Source organism: Fringilla coelebs (assembly GCF_963513975.1).
Source record: "Fringilla coelebs genome assembly, chromosome: 3".
Classification (NCBI taxonomy): Eukaryota; Metazoa; Chordata; class Aves; order Passeriformes; family Fringillidae; genus Fringilla; species Fringilla coelebs.
In genome coordinates this window covers 27,150,498-27,170,584 of record NC_140030.1, presented here as the reverse complement: position 1 = coordinate 27,170,584, position 20,087 = coordinate 27,150,498, and the positions used below count along the sequence as shown (strand labels likewise).

General features: G+C 36.1%; 1 protein-coding gene across 1 annotated transcript in view; it reads left to right on the top strand.

Moving 5' to 3' along the window:
* EYS (eyes shut homolog) overlaps positions 1–20,087 on the top strand; it is a gene marked incomplete at both ends in the record, with an annotated part of 593,802 nt that overhangs the window by 472,419 nt on the left and 101,296 nt on the right. Inside the window, one exon of the mRNA XM_084202609.1 lies at positions 18,628–18,736. Coding sequence (XP_084058735.1) covers positions 18,628–18,736 — 109 coding nt within the window. The remainder of the gene's footprint in view (positions 1–18,627; positions 18,737–20,087) is intronic.

Genomic DNA, 20,087 nt, shown 5'->3' with positions numbered 1-20,087 from the left:
AAGGAACAGGGAAGTGATACTGAACATGATTTTCCTGCATTCCTTCCATGTGTAATTGTGCGGACAAAATTTTATAACAGATACGTGACCTCTCCTGTTTATTTGAATTAGAAATATTCTGGGTTGGATAAGGCTGTGTTCTGTTGTTCAACACAATGTAAATATTGGTATATTGGAGAACTATTGTAGTCACATGGTAAGTGTTAACATACAGCGAACAAAGAAGAGTAATTATTATCTCACACTGCTGGTGCTATGGCCTTTCCAGAGGTATGAAAAATAGCTGCTGCATTAGAGAGTTTTCCCAGATAAAGTAACTGTCTCACAGGTTTTCTGTGCTTTGATATAAAATAGCAAAACATCATGTAATGCCAAATCTGCTTTTGAGCTCACGCTTCAAATGAACTATATTAAACAGACATGTAGCTGTTAGAGGTTTGGAGTAATTAAAAAAAAAAAAATATTATTGCAGCAGTGGACTGCCTTTTCTGGAGGCTTTGCTCAAGTGCAGTATCACATGTTTGCTGTACATTTCCCTGCGTGGGCAAATGGTGTTTATATGGCACCAGCTCACACCTGTGCCTTGGGACACGTGTCTCTGTGGCTTTTCTTCTGCAGCTTCCGTGCAATTTGCAGCTCTGCTCTGCTCTTTGTGGCAGCGGTGGATGTGACTCCTACTGCACTGAGGGGTTTTAGTGGGAACACCAGGAGCTAGGGACCTATACATTGTCACAGAAATTGTTTTATCCCCCCTACGGTTCACATCGTCTTGTCAGGGCTGCCAGCACCTAGCAGACCAAGAGTAATGAAAGATGTGAATGTGAGAGCTACCGTGTAGCATGCTGTGCTGCTACTAAATTACTCAGCGGCCGTTCAAAACGCCTTCAGAAAATACATTTTCTCTTGATTTGAATACATTTTATGTAAATCTGACATGTGGTTTGGCCCCTGGGTTTTGTTCCCAACACTGTCAGAAACAATCTTCTACAACCTCTTTTGTTCATCCATCTGGAAAATAACAGGATTATGCTTGCCTGCCTTCTGGGGCAGGTATAAGTTTTGCTCAACAGCAAATGTTGTGAAAAACACAAAACACCAGTCTGTGCCTGGCATAAACCAAGGTATGTTCTGACCAATTTTTTCCTTGGCAGAAGAGGAACCAGCCTCAACCAGCCAAAGAGGAAGGTATTGATTATTAAGGCTGAGTTTTTCCTTCACTTTTAACAGAAGAGAAGAACACATTGCTTTGTTTTTATGGATTTATTTCAATCAAACACTTAAACCTGCAATCTTTCAAGATTTCTTAATGTTTTTCACAGAGGTAGTGAATCTGGCACTTTTCTCTTGCTGCTTTTTAAATGACATTTCTTCAATTCTTATGTGAAGAAGGAGGGCACATAAGCAGTTTTACTGGAAATTTAAGGTGGCGATATGTGAGTGGAGTTTGCTGATTGCTTGGTGCAGAAAATAATCTCAGCAGCAGCCTATGCCAAATGTACATCCGTATTTTTTAATTTTAGAACTCAGCGTGGTGATACTGAGGTTGATGTGGTATTGTTGGTCTTGCTAAGTACTCAGTCTCCACTCCAGGGACTATGAATGCTTTCTAAAGCCCATATAATTTCATCTGTTCCCTTTTAAACACTTTAACCTTCAAATTGAACCAGAAAGTTTTTGGGTTTCTTTTTTTCTTTCTTTCTTTCTTTTCTGTTTTTCCTGAAAAAAACCCCCATATTTAATAATTGTGAAATTCTCTATTTAATAATAAAGAAACACTGTCAGTATGGCCATTTCCTTTGTCTCAAAAATTCCAAAGAGTCTCAGAATGCTAAGAAGTAATCCTATAGTGTTAAGGTATTCACACCCTCCAATACAAGAACATTCATTCATATTGAATAGTAAATGGCCCTCTATTATTGCATTTATTACATGTCACATAAGGTTTTTTCAGGCAATATACATCTGTAATGTTTTATTTTCTTGTGAGTTTTACACTGGTCAGCATTTTACAGCTTTTGGAATTAATATCTCTTATTAAAGCCCTATTTGTTCAGGAAGATAATGTCAGTCTTACTAAGCAGGCAATTAAAAAGAAGAGTGATTAACTTGGTTTGATTAGTTGTGAACTACTGTAGAAGTTCTGCTTATCTGGTGAAAAAATCTTTTGAGGGATTTGCTAATTTATTTTTTAGTCAGGTCAGATCACTAGTTACACTCCCAGAACAGTTTCTTCAATTGGGCACCATTCTTTTTGGTAGCAACACAAGGTAGTTTCATATTGACTAATACTTCCCCTTATGAACAGTGGATTAATTATGAAATATTTTACCACTCAAGCAGCTGTGGCAGTTGGATCCAAAGAGAGGCCTAGATCTTGGAAATTCCTCTCATTCTTACTCTGAGGAGTTAATGCAAAGAGAAACGTTATTCAATGTATCAAACTCTGTCAGAATTAGTTCATATCATTGCTTTGTGGTTTAAAGTAATTAAGCAATTTGTCCATACAATTTTTATTATAGCTGATCATGTTTTCTAACAGGTTGGCAGCAAGGTTGTGAGATTTTTTGGTAGCTTTTATCTCCTTGGTCATGGAGTATTACAGTAGTGAATGGTGAACATGCATTTTTGCTCTCACTTAGAATTCTTGCTATGATATTTTGTGTTTTTTCTTTTAGTACTTTTTCTTTTTAAACTACTAAAAATCTCCTGCCATTTTTCTCAGTTATGAGCAAGTAGACAGTTAAGTACACCAAAGGATGAGTACTAAGACAACCAAGGGGCCAAAACATTTACAGCTACATTGAGTGGGAAATGAAGTGGCACAGAATTGTTCAGTTTAAATTCAAGATGAGCTGCAAAAAGTTAGTATATATCTCATTCACCTTACACAAGTTCTTGAACTAAACATGAAACAATGTTTTGTGACCTGCAACTTTCACAGCTTAGTACTGCTGCATCTTCAAATGATGAAATAAATTACATTGCCTAATAAGTGGGGAAATTTTAAGTACATATTCTATAATTTTAAACTATCATTACATGCCTTTAAACAAAAAGTAGACAAAATTTCAAATATTTTATTCTTCCAAACTGCATATTGAGTTGTTGAAATATTTCACATTTCAGTAGCTGAGACTACCCCTGGTCATTTTAATCCCAGATAGCTGAGGATGGTTTTCTATGGGCTCCAAAGAACATCTCCCATAAAAATACTGTGCCTTAAATCACTGCCATGGATAGAAGATTCCAAAATGTTCAGTTGATCAAAGATGAGAATTCAATTCTTTGCTTAATAAGCTTTTTCCTCTTTCAGTTTTCCCTCTAGAAATAATAATGCTCTCTTTTTATGTCAGTGTACTTTGTATCTGATTCAAGCCAAATAAGGTCTGTTTCTTCCCTACCTGCCCAAGTGTTGCATAAATATTCACCAGTGACACGAGAGGACAAAGACAGAACTTCCTTTGCTCCCTCAACCCTTCCTGAATAAGAAAGGATGATAAAAAGAAGACAGGGAAAATAAAAATATTAAGTACTTGCAAAGTAGATTTTCCATAACTGATTTCCCCACACAATTTATACTGCTCATCTAATTATGTGCAGCACACATTGTAGTCAAATCATCAGCAGGTATCCTGCCTTTCACATGTCAGGCACAGGTGTATGGGCTGGGTTTTTTTCCTTCCTGGCCAAACAGTAGCCTATTTTGGTTGGGGGTTTTGTTTGTTTTCTTGCTTGTTTGGTTTGGTTTGGGGTTTTGTTTGTTTGTTTGCTTGCTTTTGTTTTGGTTTTGTTTTCTGGGTTTTTTTTGTTTGGTTTTTGTTTTGGTTTTTTGTTTTTGCTCTTATTTTTTGTTCTGGTTTTTGGTTTTGGTTTTGTTTTTTATTTTGGAAAAACAGTGCAATAGTTGTTTAATGAAAACAGTGGTAGAATTAGCTGACCTAATCCTGCTCACCCTATCTTCCTGCCAGCTGTCTTCCTCTGGCACACAAATGAGAGGCAGATGCAGAGCAGGCGAAGTTTTCCAGGTTCATCATTAAGCAAAGCACTTAATATTGACTGAAAACAGGCAACTATTCGACTGCTGCAATTTAATAAGTGCAATGGGTATGTTCTTTAAAATCAATTTCTGTTTAGATTAATTTATCCTAATTTCTAGCAACTTCACATAAGATCAATAAAAGCATGACAATCACAGAACCTGCACTCATTACCTTACATATTTGGCATTCTTCAGACAACACCTTGGGCACGTCTGCTCATCTCCTTCAGGTCTTTCTCTGTGATATAAGATTTACAGAGATCTTTTTATTATAAAATTCATTATTGATCACAGGATTCCGAGGTACATAGATGAAGGCTAAAATAATTTCTATAAATAACTCATGTTGGATAGGTAAAGCTCTTTCCTAAAATACACTGCCACTCAGAACATTCCTTTCAAGGCTCTCCTAACACCCTCATATCATATCAAGATCAGCTAAGTGGGCAGAAAATTTGTTGGTGAGCATTGCATTGTCTATCTGGCAGTCAGGGCATCCCTTAGTGCTCAGAGTGAGCCAGAGAAATAATGAAGTTTCTCACTGGGTCCTTCAGAGGAAAAGAATCTTCTAGCACGACCTCCTAGGGTTTGCCTCAGAGGCTTGTCTGAAGTATAGCCCATGAATGCTCTTTTGAACACATTAGAAATGGTTTTGCTGTACACAATTTTCTTAAATTATTCCCTTTTCCTTTTCTATTTAAATTTGAAGGACAAGTTTGCTCTCCAAACCTTGCAAGTATCTGATCTATAGGCTGGGATATGTTGTTATATTTAGTTTCATAATTTTTTAATAAGCTTGGTTTGTTCTTGGTATTTTTGTGTTTGAAGATTTAAAGAGTGATTTGAAATGAAAGACAACTGTCTTTATTTCATTCTAAAGCAAGACTTCTTGTTTTACAACCTATTTGATGGAACTCAGCTACTGTTCAGTGTTGAATCCACTGAACCAAAGGACACCTGTGATGTGATCCTGTTGCCATCCATTTTTCTAGAGTCCAATACTCTTTTACCTATTGGTAGGGAGCAGGAGAGTGCATGAGACAGGCCTGGATCACACACTATGGAGTTCCTTACCTTTCAGGATAATAAACACTAACTCTCCCAGTCTGCAGGGATTCCCACTCTGCAAATACTGATTTAAAATGCTTTTTATTAGGGCTAACACTATAAAGAAGGGACTATAACTGGTAAGTGGTAAACCTCAGTTGTGATTTAATTTGTTGCTAATTAGAGACAGCTCATTCTAAAGTTAATTTTTGTCAGTTAGAAATGTTAATTCTGGTAAATTGATACATCTTTCAGTGGTTGAATCTTGACCTAAAGTATCTACATGGTTAATACAACCAGGCATCTCTCTAAAATGAAAAAGTTAATCACAGAGTAGTTTTGTAGTGAAATAATTTCTAATATTTCCAAATGCAACATGTGTGTAGCTGCATTTATAATATATAAGTGGAAAATTGGATATCAAAATCAAGAAATAAAGAACCACATCTGTAAGCAAAACCAGATTTTACATACACAGCAACAGGCATTGTGGTGTTTGTTTACACTTCCACAATTTCCTTAATGACTTACATTCATAAAATTTAATCTTGTTGAAAGGCCTGTGTAAGATTTTGACTATCCATGAAGAAATGTGGCCCATTTCACATTACAGAAGATTACTTTTTTCCATGAATGCCTCATACTTTTTGTTTCTACAATCTGATGAAAGTAATCTGTCTTGTTTAAAAAAAACCAAAAAACTTCCTAAAAGATGGTTCATGAATGCATATTTACATCTACAAACTAAATGTATTATATTTACCTTGCTTTTCTTTTTTGCAGTTTATATTCAAGAGTCTTGTGCAGTATTTATTTTCCAAATAATACATTTCAGCTCAAGCATATCACTAAACAAAGTGAACAAAAAAAGTAGGAGAGACATTTCTAATACACTAGGAAATATACATCTGGCTATTTAGGTAGGTTCTGCTGAAGCACATCCAAATGACATTATAAAATATATTATGCCTTTTGATATTCAAATAGGCAATAGGTATCCTGTACATTCATGTGTGTTTAAGATTGCAGGTAAAATGTGTATAAACATGCCACCCGTAAAGCAGTCTCTTTTTTCTTTAAAAATAGTTGGTTATAACTTAGCAAAATGTTCCTAGCTTCCAAAATGTTGGATGCTTTGATTTAGATATGTTCAAGTACAAAATACACATGAAATTATTATGAGAATCTTAATTTCTTTGACAAAGCAGTTCTAAAGCTCACACTTTTGTTCTGATGGGGGAAAATACAGCATAAGGGTTTACTGAAAGCAGACTGCAACAAAACACTTAATGAGTCTGGTCCAGATAAAGATGAGTACAGCACTTTAATCAGTTTAGATGACAACAGTAAGCTTCAAGTTCTGTGCAATTCTGCATTTATGAATGTATTCTGAAATCAGAAGTCTGCTCTGTTCTGTTCTTTTGCGTGTTCAAAGCAATAGGTATCTGTCAAAAACCAATTTTTTTTTTTTTAATGTAATGAACTGGTTTCATTGTGTGGCCATAAAACTTCACAAATCAATAAATCTCAAGTCTGGCAAATGGGAGAGTTATTTAATGTTTCTGCCTTGTATTATTGACATCAGGTCAGTTGTTCATGCTTTGTGAAAGTAGATTTGTAGCATGACCAGCACTTTTGGCAATGATGCCTCTCATTTCTCCAAAAATTAGTTATTTTTACCTGTACTGAAGAGGGCCTGAAGGGATTATGATGGCAAGGCCTTTCTTTTTTACTGATGGTGTCAAAGGGAGAGACACAAGGTTGGTGAAGATTGGAGGTGAAGAGGTAACTCTCTTAAGTGGTGTTCTGGATTAATATGAAAGATTAGTTATTAATTTCCAGTTTCATCTGAGTTACAAATGGTTCATTAACCTTCTCTGCAGTTTCCATGGACCTTTGCTTGTGACAGCATAAGTAATGCTTAACATAAATAACATGTTAGTGATAATTCTTGTCATAAATAGAAAACTTTTCTTTGGCAATAATATGTTTGTACCTTCTATTCTTAAGCAACACAGTGGAGAACTAAATGTCCTGTTTTAAGAAGTCACCTTTAGCTATGTATGCCCTGACTCACTTTCTCTTGCCATATTTACAGTTGATCTTAATGTGGTTCAACTGAATTAGGCATTCATAGACCATTATAGAAGAGTTGAGCAGAGGATATAGTTGTTTCAGCTGTTGTGGCTGAATTATAAGAGAAATGTCTGCCTATTTCTTTTTTCCTACTGAGAATGTCACCAGAAGGGACCAGGAACAGGCTGTTTGAATATCACTGTGAGAAGCTGGCACATAAAGTTTGCCTAAGTCATAATTAGAGAAATGTGACAGTGCTCCAAGGTCCAAAGGCTTAAGGTTACAAAGGATTAGAAGACATGAGCCTTAAAGAATCTGAAAGAAAAATACCTTTTTTTTTTTTTTCAATTGATACTTATATGTATAAAAAAAATACAGCAGAATGTCTCTTGGTCCTGAGTATTAATACCAGCCACTACCTCAGGATTTGCACTAGTTGCTAATGGCAGGTCTTTATTCTCCAGTCAACCCAGGATTTCCTGTACTAGTATATAAATTGTTCCTTCTCTTGGTGTTCAAATTGAAGAGTCATTTTCTCATTAACCACATTGCTTAACCTATTTTTCTCTGAGTTTTCCCATGTAGAGGGGAGGTAACTATTCATTTTAGACCATCAGAGTATGCAAAAGACCATTAATTAGTGCTGCCTCGTAGAAGTAATATATGTTACTGATCATTGTATTTCCTCCATCTGTAATAGGTGAGAAAAGCTCCTCAATAGGAGATCATTGTAGTATTACAATTATCTGTACAGCACTGCATTGATAGAGCTTTATTCACATGTCAAGTGGCTTCCTAATTTTCATTCATAGGATCAGACTTATGTAAGACAATAGATGGAAGACTGTATCTGAACATAATAATTAATTCCTATGCTCCAGTGCACTACCAAGCTGTTGCTAGCTCCAGAAGAGTCTCTCTCCTCTGGGAGTGATAGTCCTCCTTGGGGAAGGGGAGACATAATTTGAAGACTGCCTACTATGTCTCTCTTCAAGCACTTTTTCAATTGTTTTTTTTGCGTCATTTTCTTAGTGAGGTGTTAGGATAACTGAACCCTCAGCATTTGTATGATTTTACCTTTTTTTCCTTGATGTCTTGAGGGGAACTTACCCCCCTCAAAATACAGGGGTTTAGATATGTATTTTCCTTTATTCTTCTCTTTATTCTGGTTTAAGCATTCTAAAAAGCAGAAATTATGCATATATAAGTTGTGTACGCAAAAGAAAAATGTTTAAACATTGGTTGTTGTCAGAAATATTTGTATATGTGTACTTTCTTCAAATTTTGTATCTCATAGCCACTTCACATGAGACCACTGCTTCTAAATGTACATAAACTGTTCTTTTGTTTCTCTTTATTTTCACAATCTATTCTTATCCATGAGATTCAGTTACCTGGTAGGTAGATAAATGGCATAAAAATAGTTTTAAGATGTGATACCAAAGCAACAATGCAGACAGGTTTTGAAATTTAAAGTTTTACCAAGACCTCTTTTCACATCTTTCCAGGCTTACAGCAGTGTTTATTTGCTCACCAGGAGGTAATACTGAATATTTCTTATATGAAGTTATACTCTGCTTCTACTGATATTAATGTTTTCTTAAACAGAAACATGATCCAAACACACAATCCTTTTCAGTGTGTTCAAAATCACTCTACCTACAAATGATGTACTCAAAGAGGAGGAAATGCTTGGTAGTGGTCAGAGTGGTTTCATAGTGGTCACATTTCGCTTGAGACTAACAGACCTCGGAGTTGGTACTTTTTCAGTGTACTCTTAATTAGAATTCATATGTTCCATGCAATCAAATTTTGTTTATTATTTAGCAGAAGTCTTCCAACTTCTTCCAGTCTTCGTCAGTGTCATATTGCATCATTGCACTGGGAGACTATTTTGGCTTTTTCAAAATTCATTCCCTAGTACCACCTTTTACCCCTAGACAATTTTTCCCATTTCTCAGAGACAAAGGCATATTACTTTTGAGGTAATAGGTCAGCATAGACATTTTGTTTGCTGAAATTATTTCATCTCCATTTGAGGGAAGAACTGTCAAAAACTTATTTTCTAATGACTCTTCATAAAAAGGGTTTTTCTATTTTCACACCAGCACATTCTTTCAGTGAAGATTATAGTTGAATTTTCCTGTCTTACATATTTTGTACTAGCTGTTTCATAAGCTTTAGCTGGAGGCTTTTTACTGAAAGAGGAAGGCCAACTTCTTTTCTGACATTACATAATTTTTAATAAAATTGCTTGAATGCAATTACATCTATATTAAAAATCAGGGAATTAGAGAAGCAAGACTACAGAGTAAGAATAAGCTGTACAAAAGACCACAAGCACCTTCCCTAAGGAGTGCTCATCTCTGTAGTGCCAAAGAATAGAAGAGTAGAAGTTTTTCTCTTTGATATAATGCAGACTCAAAGAGAAGGTAAAGGTAGCCATAACAAAAATTAAACAGCCTTGTTCAGGTGCAGCAAATACCCAGTTGGTACCTGAACCTGAGGCAATGCAGTCAGAAGCAGGAGAAAGCAACTGTATTCAGTCTTGAAGATGGATTACTGGGTTTAGAAACACAGGGTATTTATCAGCAGTGAAATCTCAATTAAGTCATCTAATAGACAAAAAAGCCCACAATATGTGCTATGAAGCATTATGGACCAACAGACATAAATACAAGCACAGTATACATTCTGTATTCTTCTATATACAAACTTGCTCTCCTGAAACTCAGATTAGAACACAAGGCTTTTGTAGGACTTGGTGCCTTCTGCCAGGATCAATTTTGTAACAATCTGTTCTTCCAATACTGTCATGATCATGAACAGCAATAATGACTATGGTAATGTTTATAATAAAAGTTCAATTTTGTTGTAACTTCAAAACTCTGCCTAACTGCTAGCACTAATTATTCCAGTATCTTTATGTTATTCCCATTCTTGCATGTGTGAAATGGAGGTGTCACAGTCTATCAGCTGGTTGTCACAGCACAGTGATGTATTGTGTTTACCCCAGTGAAGCCCCCATGAAGTCAATGGAATTTCAAAGATACGATTAAAAGCAGAATTTATACTTTCCTTTAAAGATCTTTTCTGGGAACACATATCTTTAAAGTCATGATTCATAAAATATATATGCTGAAGAAAAGCATTCCATTGAAATAAATGATCCTTGGGTGTATGCTGCCTGTAGTATGCTTGGCAATATATGCATTAGAAAGAGTTCCATTAGCCAGTCTACTAAAGGATCATAAACTTGACTGTTGGACTAGCAGAGCTGGAGTAAATGAAGCATAAACCAAGCTAAGTAGAATGTAACATAAACAGTATCTGTTTCACCTAATGTAGGTATTACCATTTTCAGCTACTAATATGCTTATACAAAAACATTGGGTTTGGGGTTTTTTTTAGATTCTGTATAATGTATGAAAAAAAACTGTATACCAACATTAAGCAAAGAAATTGCATCTTCTGTGCAAAGTAAATAGTATTTGGGAAGGTAAAGGGTGTTTTCCTTATTTTCTTCAATTTTTCTAGTACTCCCATAGCAAAAAGAGAAAAGAGGTTCTTTTTAATAAGCCCATGTAGTGAGTGACAGGGCAAGGGGGAATGGTTTCAATCCGAAAGAGGGCAGGTGTAGATTGGATACAAGGTAAAAATTCTTCACTATGTCTGTGGTGAGGCACTGGAAGAGGGGTCCCAGAAAATTCATGGATGCATCATCTGTAGAACTGTTCAAGGCCAGGCTGAATGGGGTTTTGAGCAACCTGGTCTACTGAAAGGGCCATGGCAGTGAGGTTGGCTTTAGATGATGTGAAAGGTCACTTCCAACCCAATTCAATCTGTGAATCTGTGATTCTATGATGCTGCAATTCTGTGATTCTGTGATTCTATGATTCTACGATAAAAAGATTTGACTTTCTCAGATTGGAAGGGCCCCCTAAGGATTATTAATTCCAGCTCCCTGCTCCTTACAAAACTACTTAGAATTAAACTACACATCCTTGAACTCTGATGCTTTGGTGCCACGACCACTCTCCTGGGGAGCCTGTTCCAGTGACTGACCACCCTCTCAGTGAAGTAACTTTTCCTAATGTTCTATCTGAACTTCCCTTGATGCAGCTCAGCTCATTCAATTTTCTTGTGTCCTATTGCTGGTCACCAGAGAGAGAGCAGGATCTCCCCTTACACTGCTTCCCTTGAGAATGAGGTTGCTCCTCAGCTTTTTTTCTCCAAGATGAACAAACCAAGTGACGTCAGACACTCCTTTTAAGTCTTGCCATTGAGGCCTTTCACCATCTTGGTCAGTCTCCTTTGGGCACACCGTAATACTTTACATCCTTCTTTTACTGAGACCCTCAAAACTGCATGCAGTACTTGAGATGTGTCTGCTCCCCTACAGTGTAGAGTGAGACAAACACTTCCCGCAGCTGGCTCACGATGCTGTGCCTCATGCACCCCAAGTTGTCCCCTTTGGCTGCCAGAGTACACTGGTGGCTCATATTTGACTTGCCTTGAACTCAAACCCTCAGATTTTTCTCATACAGTGATTCTCCAGCCTCTCATCCCCCAGTTTGTATATATAACCACAATTCCAGGTGAAGACTCTGGCACTTGCTCTTGTTAAATTTCACATGGTTGGTGCTTTCCCAGCTCTCTGGTCCATCCAGATCTCTCTGTAAAACTCTGTCCCTGAAGGAGTCCACAGCTCCTCCAAGTTTAGTGTCATCAGCACATTCACTTTTATGTGTACCTAATTTCTGTGTCCAAATCTTATAAAACCATTGAAGAACAGGGGCCCTAAAATGGAGCCCTGAGGAGCCCACTGGCAGCTGGCTGCCAGCCTGATGCAAACACATTTAATACCTCTCTGAGCCAACTGCTCAGTCAATGTGTTATGGACTTCTCTGTGCTCTGTACATTTTATCCAGAAGAATACTCGGTGAAACAGTACTGAAAATTTGCTGTAATCCAAATGCACCACATCTACTCTCTTTACTGTGACTGACCTAGTGCTAAAAGGAGATTAAGGTGGTTAAGCAAAACTTTCTCCTCATGAACCCATGCTATCTGTGGCCAGTGAGGGTGTTGTCTTGCAGATGTTTTACAATAATTCCCAGAATAAGATCCCCCATAATTCTGCCTGTCACTGAAGTGAGACTGACAGGCCCGTAATTTACAGGGTCTTCCTTCTTTCCCTTCTTGAAAACTGGAACAATATTTGCCAGCTTCCAGTCAAATGGGGCTTCTCCAGACTCCCAGGATCATTGACAAATGATGAAGAGAGGTCCTGTGATGACACTGGCCATATCTTTCAGTACTCAGGGATGAGTCCCATCGGCACCTGGAGATTTATGTACGTACAGATGCTGCAGCAAATTTCAAACAAGTCCAGGGTCAGCTGGAAGTTTATCATTCCCTAATGTGTTCCCAAAGTTCACACACCTCTTTCTGTGTGTGGTTTGTTTTATTTTTCCTAAAGAAATGGCCATCAAGGGACTCCTGTGAGACACTTCAGGAGTCAAAGTAATTTGGGGTTTTCCATCCACCTTGTTTTCATCTATTCTTCTCCTTGGTCTCCTTTTCTCTTTCCCTCTCTGAACACTTTTACTATTTGGTCGCTTTAACAGCAACTAGAAAACCAGAGAATTGATGTTGAATTGCTGGAGGTTGTGAAATATGTTTCATTGATTTCAAATAAAATGTCAGACATAAAACGCAGCATTCATTTTTATAATTGTCACTTCTGAGGGTTGCAATTGAAGTTGGTAAGAAATACCAAAATTTGACCTTAGTGAAATAGAAGATGATAAAGAGACATGACAACATTTCCATGAAAGAAGTATGCTAAAGTTAATTTTTGGGAAGTGAAGGTATGGTTTTTAAAGCAATGGAATTTTTAGAAATATATTTTTAAGGGGATAAAAGGTAATAAGTGCAAGGATTTTGGAAAAGTATGAAGAGATTATTAAAACTGCAAGGCACAATACATATTTTCATGCTTGTGAATTGAATATGCTCAGTCAAAAGTAAAATCACCATTCTTGAAAAATCACCTGTAATACTTGACAGTTGGTTAGTTGTTCCCTTGACAACTGCTCTGGTAAATCAAGAGTGTAAATGAAGCTGCTATTTCAGTGTTTTGCAGGACCCTTTTATTTTATGTCTTCAATATCAATACTTTTTTAGTAAGGGGATTTTTGTGGGGATTTTTTTCCTATGTTGAACTGTTAAGCTGGGCTAGCATTTTTCAGATTGTAAGGAGAAAAACAGCAAGGAGTTCTAATTGTAGCGCTCCACTTGTGACATTGTAAAATGGACATTGGTGTAGCTAGTTTCTAATAATTTTTCAGAAGACCAGAAACCCTGCTCTACTAGCAGTGTGAGGTCCCTGTTCAGAAACAGTTTTATCATGATTATTTAGCTTGGAGAAAAACAAAGGTTCTCTTTATAATGCCTGGGGTTATTTATACCTGCTGATATGACACTTTAATTTTGGTATACTTCACCTTAATCTGTTAAAAATATGGCTGCACCTTCATCATTCTATATAAAATATAATTGCTATAAACTAAACTTTCTTAAGTATGTTTACATAACCATTGCACCATTTAATGCATATATGCATATATGAATGTATGTTTACATAACCATGAATGCACCGTTTTTACATGATTACATTGTGTAGTTATAACACATAAAAGCAGTTAAAAGTCTTCCAGAAGTTCCAGTCTCTGGACCTATTCTCATCCTTATTGTCAAATATGTAATCAGTTTAAAATACTTTGCTATGTTTCCCTTGATATAACTGGAAGCTGAAGCAATCATGCTATCAATTAGAGCTTTAAGTCAATCTTTCCAATTATTAGGAGACATTAGTAGGGATTTTGCATTCATGCTTTCTACTGTGCTCCTTTACTGCCACCTGGTGACTAGCCAGAAAGGAGAAAAGTATGATTTTATTTCCAACTGGAGAAATCTATGATAATTTAAATTAAAACATCTACTTGAGCAAGATCATACCAGATTTAGAGGTGCTCCAATCTTAGGTATCTTAAGAGGATTTATTTGACTACCAGTTCCAGACCTAAATTAATCCAATCCCTAACATCCACATTTGTGTCATGCATGGGTGAGGTACACATTGCACTTTGTTAGAAAACCAGTGTTCATGCACATAATTAATCAACATGCAACTATTAATGACCCAGTCTCTAACTACTGTTTTGCACCTGTTGAGGGTCATGAGTCTTTTGTGAAATAATAGTAAATCCTTTGCAATTCTTGTTCTTAACTTTATATAAAATCCACAGCAACTACGAAAAAAAATCATTATTTTCTAAGCCTAGAGCAAATAAGAAGGCTGAACATCTTCTCATTTCAAATTTGTAGAAATAAATATTTGAAGTCATCAGGCCTATATCTTAGCATCTCCAGGAAGAGGCTGGGCTTCACATGGCCCCAGACCTGTTAAGATTACTGTGCATAACCTTGCCCATATATCCTCCACATATACACATTTCCTATAACTACTTCTCACACACCCAATTCTTTACTTCCCTGTGATTCCTTTTTATATCACTATGAGTGTGATATGAAGGAACCACAATTCTGCTGCCAGACAAAATTATACTGCAATAGGAATCATGTTGCATTCTCTCCTGTCACTGTCTCTGGAGGGAAAAATATGCTGGCTCTAAGTGCAGCCAGAATATGCCACTGAGATGCAAGGCAGATGGACTGAAATGCCTTCAGCATCTAAACGAGTGAAAAAGCACCACTGAACTAAAAATACTTCAAAATTTAAAGATGTCAGTGATTAGCCACTTTCATCTCAGGTGTTCTTAATGTGAGGTCAGTATCTCATAATAGGAGGTTAATTAGAAAAATAAAGAAAAAATTTCAAGAGGATAAATCATCAGTTTAATTTTCTCTTTTCTAAAGGATTTCAATCTTCTGTGAGGTGCGTGAAATGATACAACTGCATTTATTCAATTGCAAGATTAAGACAGATTTAAACATAGATATAAGAAGACCATAAACAGGTTATAGAGCAACATTGATGGTATTTTAGTTCAGGTAATTTCTGTGATGGAATATTTCAAGCCCCTTCTTCTTTCCATCATTGTTTAAAAAACTAATATTGTTATATTTTGCATGTGTCCATGTCATAGCACTTTTTGGCTTTAAATGCTATAATAAAGACTGAGACAGCATTTGTGGTTTAATTGCCATTTTTTCATATGTTTAAAATATTCTAGGAAATCTGTCTTTTGGACTGTAATTTTCCATGCTCTGTCTCTTTCTAAAAGCTATTCTAGGCATATTTAAGTAATCTAGCAAATTCAAACAGTCCTAATTTTGTGGTAACGTAAGCATGAAAAATATCCATTTTGTTCACATTTCAAATGACAGGTTTTCCATCCTATGACAAGACAGAGAAAAATTTCAAGTATTAATGCATTGGAAATCTTTACAGAGAAAGAAGCAAGTGCTGAAGAAAACAGTGGTAGCATGCATGGAGTGCATTCCTAACATGCACTCCAGAATGCAGGGCAGTAGGTTTCTGCTTGTAGCCTGTGGTTTTATTCTCATGACTCAGCCACAGATCTATTGGCAGACATCAAACAAATCTGTTCTGCTCTTTGAGATTTCATGGCTGCATATTAGAAAAAAAGCAAAACACCTCTATGCCCTTTGTGAACTTACAATATAATGATCAAAATCACTGTATAATAAACTGCTGTTTATGGATACTGAGAGGTTTTATGTAGATTTTCCTTTTTTTCTCACATTTTTAAAGATTGAATGAATTACCAGGTATGCCTGAGTAGGAATGACTGTGTTGTTATCTAAATGAATTTATGATACTTGGGTTTGTCTAAATAAAGATTCCTAAAGTAAAGAACTTGCCAGTATTAAGCAGTCTTTAAGGCTTATTGTAGTTGCACCTATGTTTAATCTTCCACTCTTTTCCTACAGTAAAGGACCAAAGCAATGTAAATTCTATGTAGAAAACTGTGAGAATGTGTGTAAATTTCCATTTGCAATGGAAATTTATAATGCTGAATGGATGGCTAATGGCTTGAAGATGGTCACACTGACACAGACCTCAATGTTATTTTATTTTTCATTAGATGAGCATTTCCTATTGGTTAATTTTGCCACTTCACTTAAACGTTTGGTCTTTTTGGGCAGGACATATGGCATAAGAGGTTATTTAGAAAAAGAAACATGCAGACTTCAGAAATCTTTCTGAAAAGCAGGGACAAGGCAGGGGCAGAGGGTAGGCTTTGCTATCAGTGTGTTAGGTCTCTACTACAGTATCCACTCAGAGTAGAAAGCATCAAGGAAAGGCTATGAGTTTGTTTCTCCCACGAGAGAATCTTAAATGACCTGATTTTCTATTATTTGAGAAAGTTATCTTTAAACACCCTGACTTACTGAGAGAATTCCCAGCAACTGAAATATGAGTAGGAATAATAAATAAAATTCAAAGAATATTTTCTATTTCAAGAATTGGTTGGAAAACACAACAGTGGAAGCATTTTCTCCAAAATTGTCCTTATTTCAAGTACCTAAAATGGAAATCACCAACTATCTGTTAATATATTCATTGTTTATTAAGGAGAAACTTCTGTTTACTGAATTCATTATTTATAATGAAATTGTGCAAATCAGATGGTCTTCAAAACAGCAGGCACTGTTTCTATCTCCCTATATTTAAAATCAAAATATTATGCTATTATGCTTTTCAAGAAGGAATGCAATTCAAAATACCTTAACAACGTGACTCTTTTTAGCCTAAAATTATAAATAAAAAATTATTATTTTTCAAACTCATTTGAGTAGTCTAGTGGTCTAGGTCCCATTTCAGAAGGTGATAATAGAGAATGCCACTCAAGTACCTCAGACTTTTAAAGAAAGATTCAAAAATAAGAAATGTGTTGCATACTTGTAAGGTAGAAATAATTTAGCACATTTCAACCCCCTGCATCAGAGTACAGTGAAAAGTCAATTATTAGTATTGACTGATTCAGCTGTGAACCAGCAGTGATATAACCATTGCAAAGGTGGGATTTATTAATATGTAAGCATCAGCTGCTGATGTGGATGTTCTGGCAATAAGGTGAGTGAGTAAATGCACTGGTTTTGTGCTACCTACTCAGAAATCACTGCAGTGAATTTCTAAATATTAATTGGGTCCTATACTCTACTCTACTCTACTCTACTCTACTCTACTCTACTCTACTCTACTCTACTCTACTCTACTATATCCATTTATGTCAATGCAATGTTCCCAGCTATTTCAGAGGTGAAAACTGAGACTCTGAATTTCCTAATCAATCTACAGAGAGAAGGATGAAACAGTAAGACTTTAGAAACAGGAGCAGAGACACAAAACTCAAGGCATAACCTGGAATAAATCATGCCATGGCAGCTGCATACAACCAAACAGGTGGTGGTGTATAAAAAGGTACCATTTGAGACTATGGTACATCTTGAGTGTTTTCTCCAGGAGTAAATTTGTCCTTATCAATGCTGAAGTAATTTCTGTGATTAGTAATGCTTCTAATGTACAGATCATAATGGGCTTTAAAATATTTTAACTCTTTCATATGTGTTTGGCATAACATGAAAATTTATCTATCCCAATAAAAAGCAATTTCTGAAATTCCTATTATTGTCCTTTACCATTTATTCAGCTAAAAGAAATGGAATAATTGGTAGTCCATATAAATAATTTTTTTTGCAGAAACTTTTTTAAAGTTCGTTGTGTAGCATTTGTGAGATATTACATAAAAATGCAACATTTTTGTTAGAAGCCATACCCCAAAAACTTAATTATGGTGACTTGGCTAAAATGCTCAGTGTTTTATTGAATATTCAGTAGTATTGACTACACAAATTCCCCTAACCTTACCTTCTTCTTTATTTCTGAGGCTCAATAGCAGAATTTGCACTAACACACTTTGCAAGCAGTGATAACTGCCTCACAGCGTAATTTTTCTGCTCAGAGGTATGCAGCCTTTCATTTCTTATTCCATTTCTGTTCCCTCTGTAGGCCAGGAAAAAGAAATTTCAACCCAGGCTATTCAGCATCATTCAACATTGATGTCACTTGTCCAACAATCATCTATACTAGGGAGACTGTATGTCAACCACAGTTAGCACTTACAATTTATCAATACTCACTTAAATATTTAAATTTTTTTTCTTCTTTTCTCTGTATATATTTCAAACACTAGTCAAGAATAGCAAGAAAGCAAACAGAAGAGGGATGTTAGTGGATGAAACGTGCATCTTTTGTCTCCTGGGTGATTCAATAGCCATGAAACTGAAATTAGCAGTGTCCAAAGATTTTCATACTTTATGGAAGTATGAACATCTCTTTCACCGTGTGAGGTTTGAATACTCCGTGACCAACAGCATAAGCAGCAATGGGATCTTCTGTTTCCTTACAGCTACATGCTGCCTGTGGGCAGTCCTGAAGGTTACTGCATGATTGAAGTGGCTGCAGATGGAAACCCCCCTGTACACCACAGACTTTCCTTCTCACATCGAGCGTCTCAGGTGAGTCTGCAAAACAACAAAAAATAGCTATTTGCTTTGAACATTTGTTCAGCATATGCACTACAGCTCTTTTCAAAGGAGAGTAGATATATTCTAATTTCTTCTAAAGCGGGAAATATAATTCCTCTTCAGATATCATTATATGAACTTACTTTCTTTCTAATAGGTCTTTTCACATCCAGCAATGACAACATATCCATTCATTTCTTCATTTATTTGATTCTGAAGCCTCTATTCCTGCTGCACAAAGTCCATAAAAAGGACATGGATGCTGTGAGAGTTAAAAGAAAGTATATTTGCAGTGGCATTTACCTAAGGCCAAGGGGGTTATTCGAAACAATTCAGATATTATTAAGCAGTAAGTCTAGTTACTTTTTGGTTGCAAGCTACACTGTCTAGTGGAGGACAGTTATGAATCATCAGTGACTTAATTTGGTTTCAGTATTTTTGCTAGGACTTGGCTTCTGAAGAGTATTGTAAAAATATCTGTCTCCATTTTGAAACTGGTATCAGAAGACATTCTGAATGGACAAGAGGCCAGCTTTCCCAAATCTTGAATTTTTCAGTTATTCTTTCTCTTCATTTTATTGCCTTTGTTATGCATTCCCTCATCACAAGATTATTTCTGCATGAAACATTTTTAAATGTTTTTAGACAAGAATTTGAACTGTGATTGACAGCTTGCTTTATAAGTTTGTTCACTAGAAGACAGGTCAGTTATCTGTAGAGATGCTCATCTTGATGTGCATCTCACAGTACGCACTGCTGGTTTGTAACAGAATTTCTTCCCTTTCGTGGTATGTAGTATGAATGTCAAATCCTCATGACTAACTGTTACACTTTACAGATCTGCTCCTTATTTCCCAGAACCTCTATTTACAAAGCACACAATCAAAGAAAGAATAAAAAGACATTTCTTATCTCTAAGAAGTCTAATGAATATCTTTCCATTATTGCCCAAGATAATCCTTCACTCAGGCTAAAAGTGAAGAAGGATATTTTCAAATTAGTATTTGGAAGTTAAACATGAGTATTACATAAGTTATTGATATAATGTTAAACCTTCTATGTTATTACCAAGACTTGCAGGGATTCTTTCTTTGTGCCTCCTTAAAATGTATTCTGATTAAGTCAGTTAAATTCAAAACAGGACCTTTATAGAAAGAATATGTATTATGGTGTAGTAAAATGAGCTTGAACATCAAATACATTATGATAAAATCCAGTGATGCTAGAAACTGAGCAAAGCCTACTGAAGTTGCTCTGTGACACACTGGATATGCCCCAAAGATTAGTGCTTTTTTAAAATAAGCAAAATAATAAAGGAGATTGTGTTGCCAGTGGAGTGTTA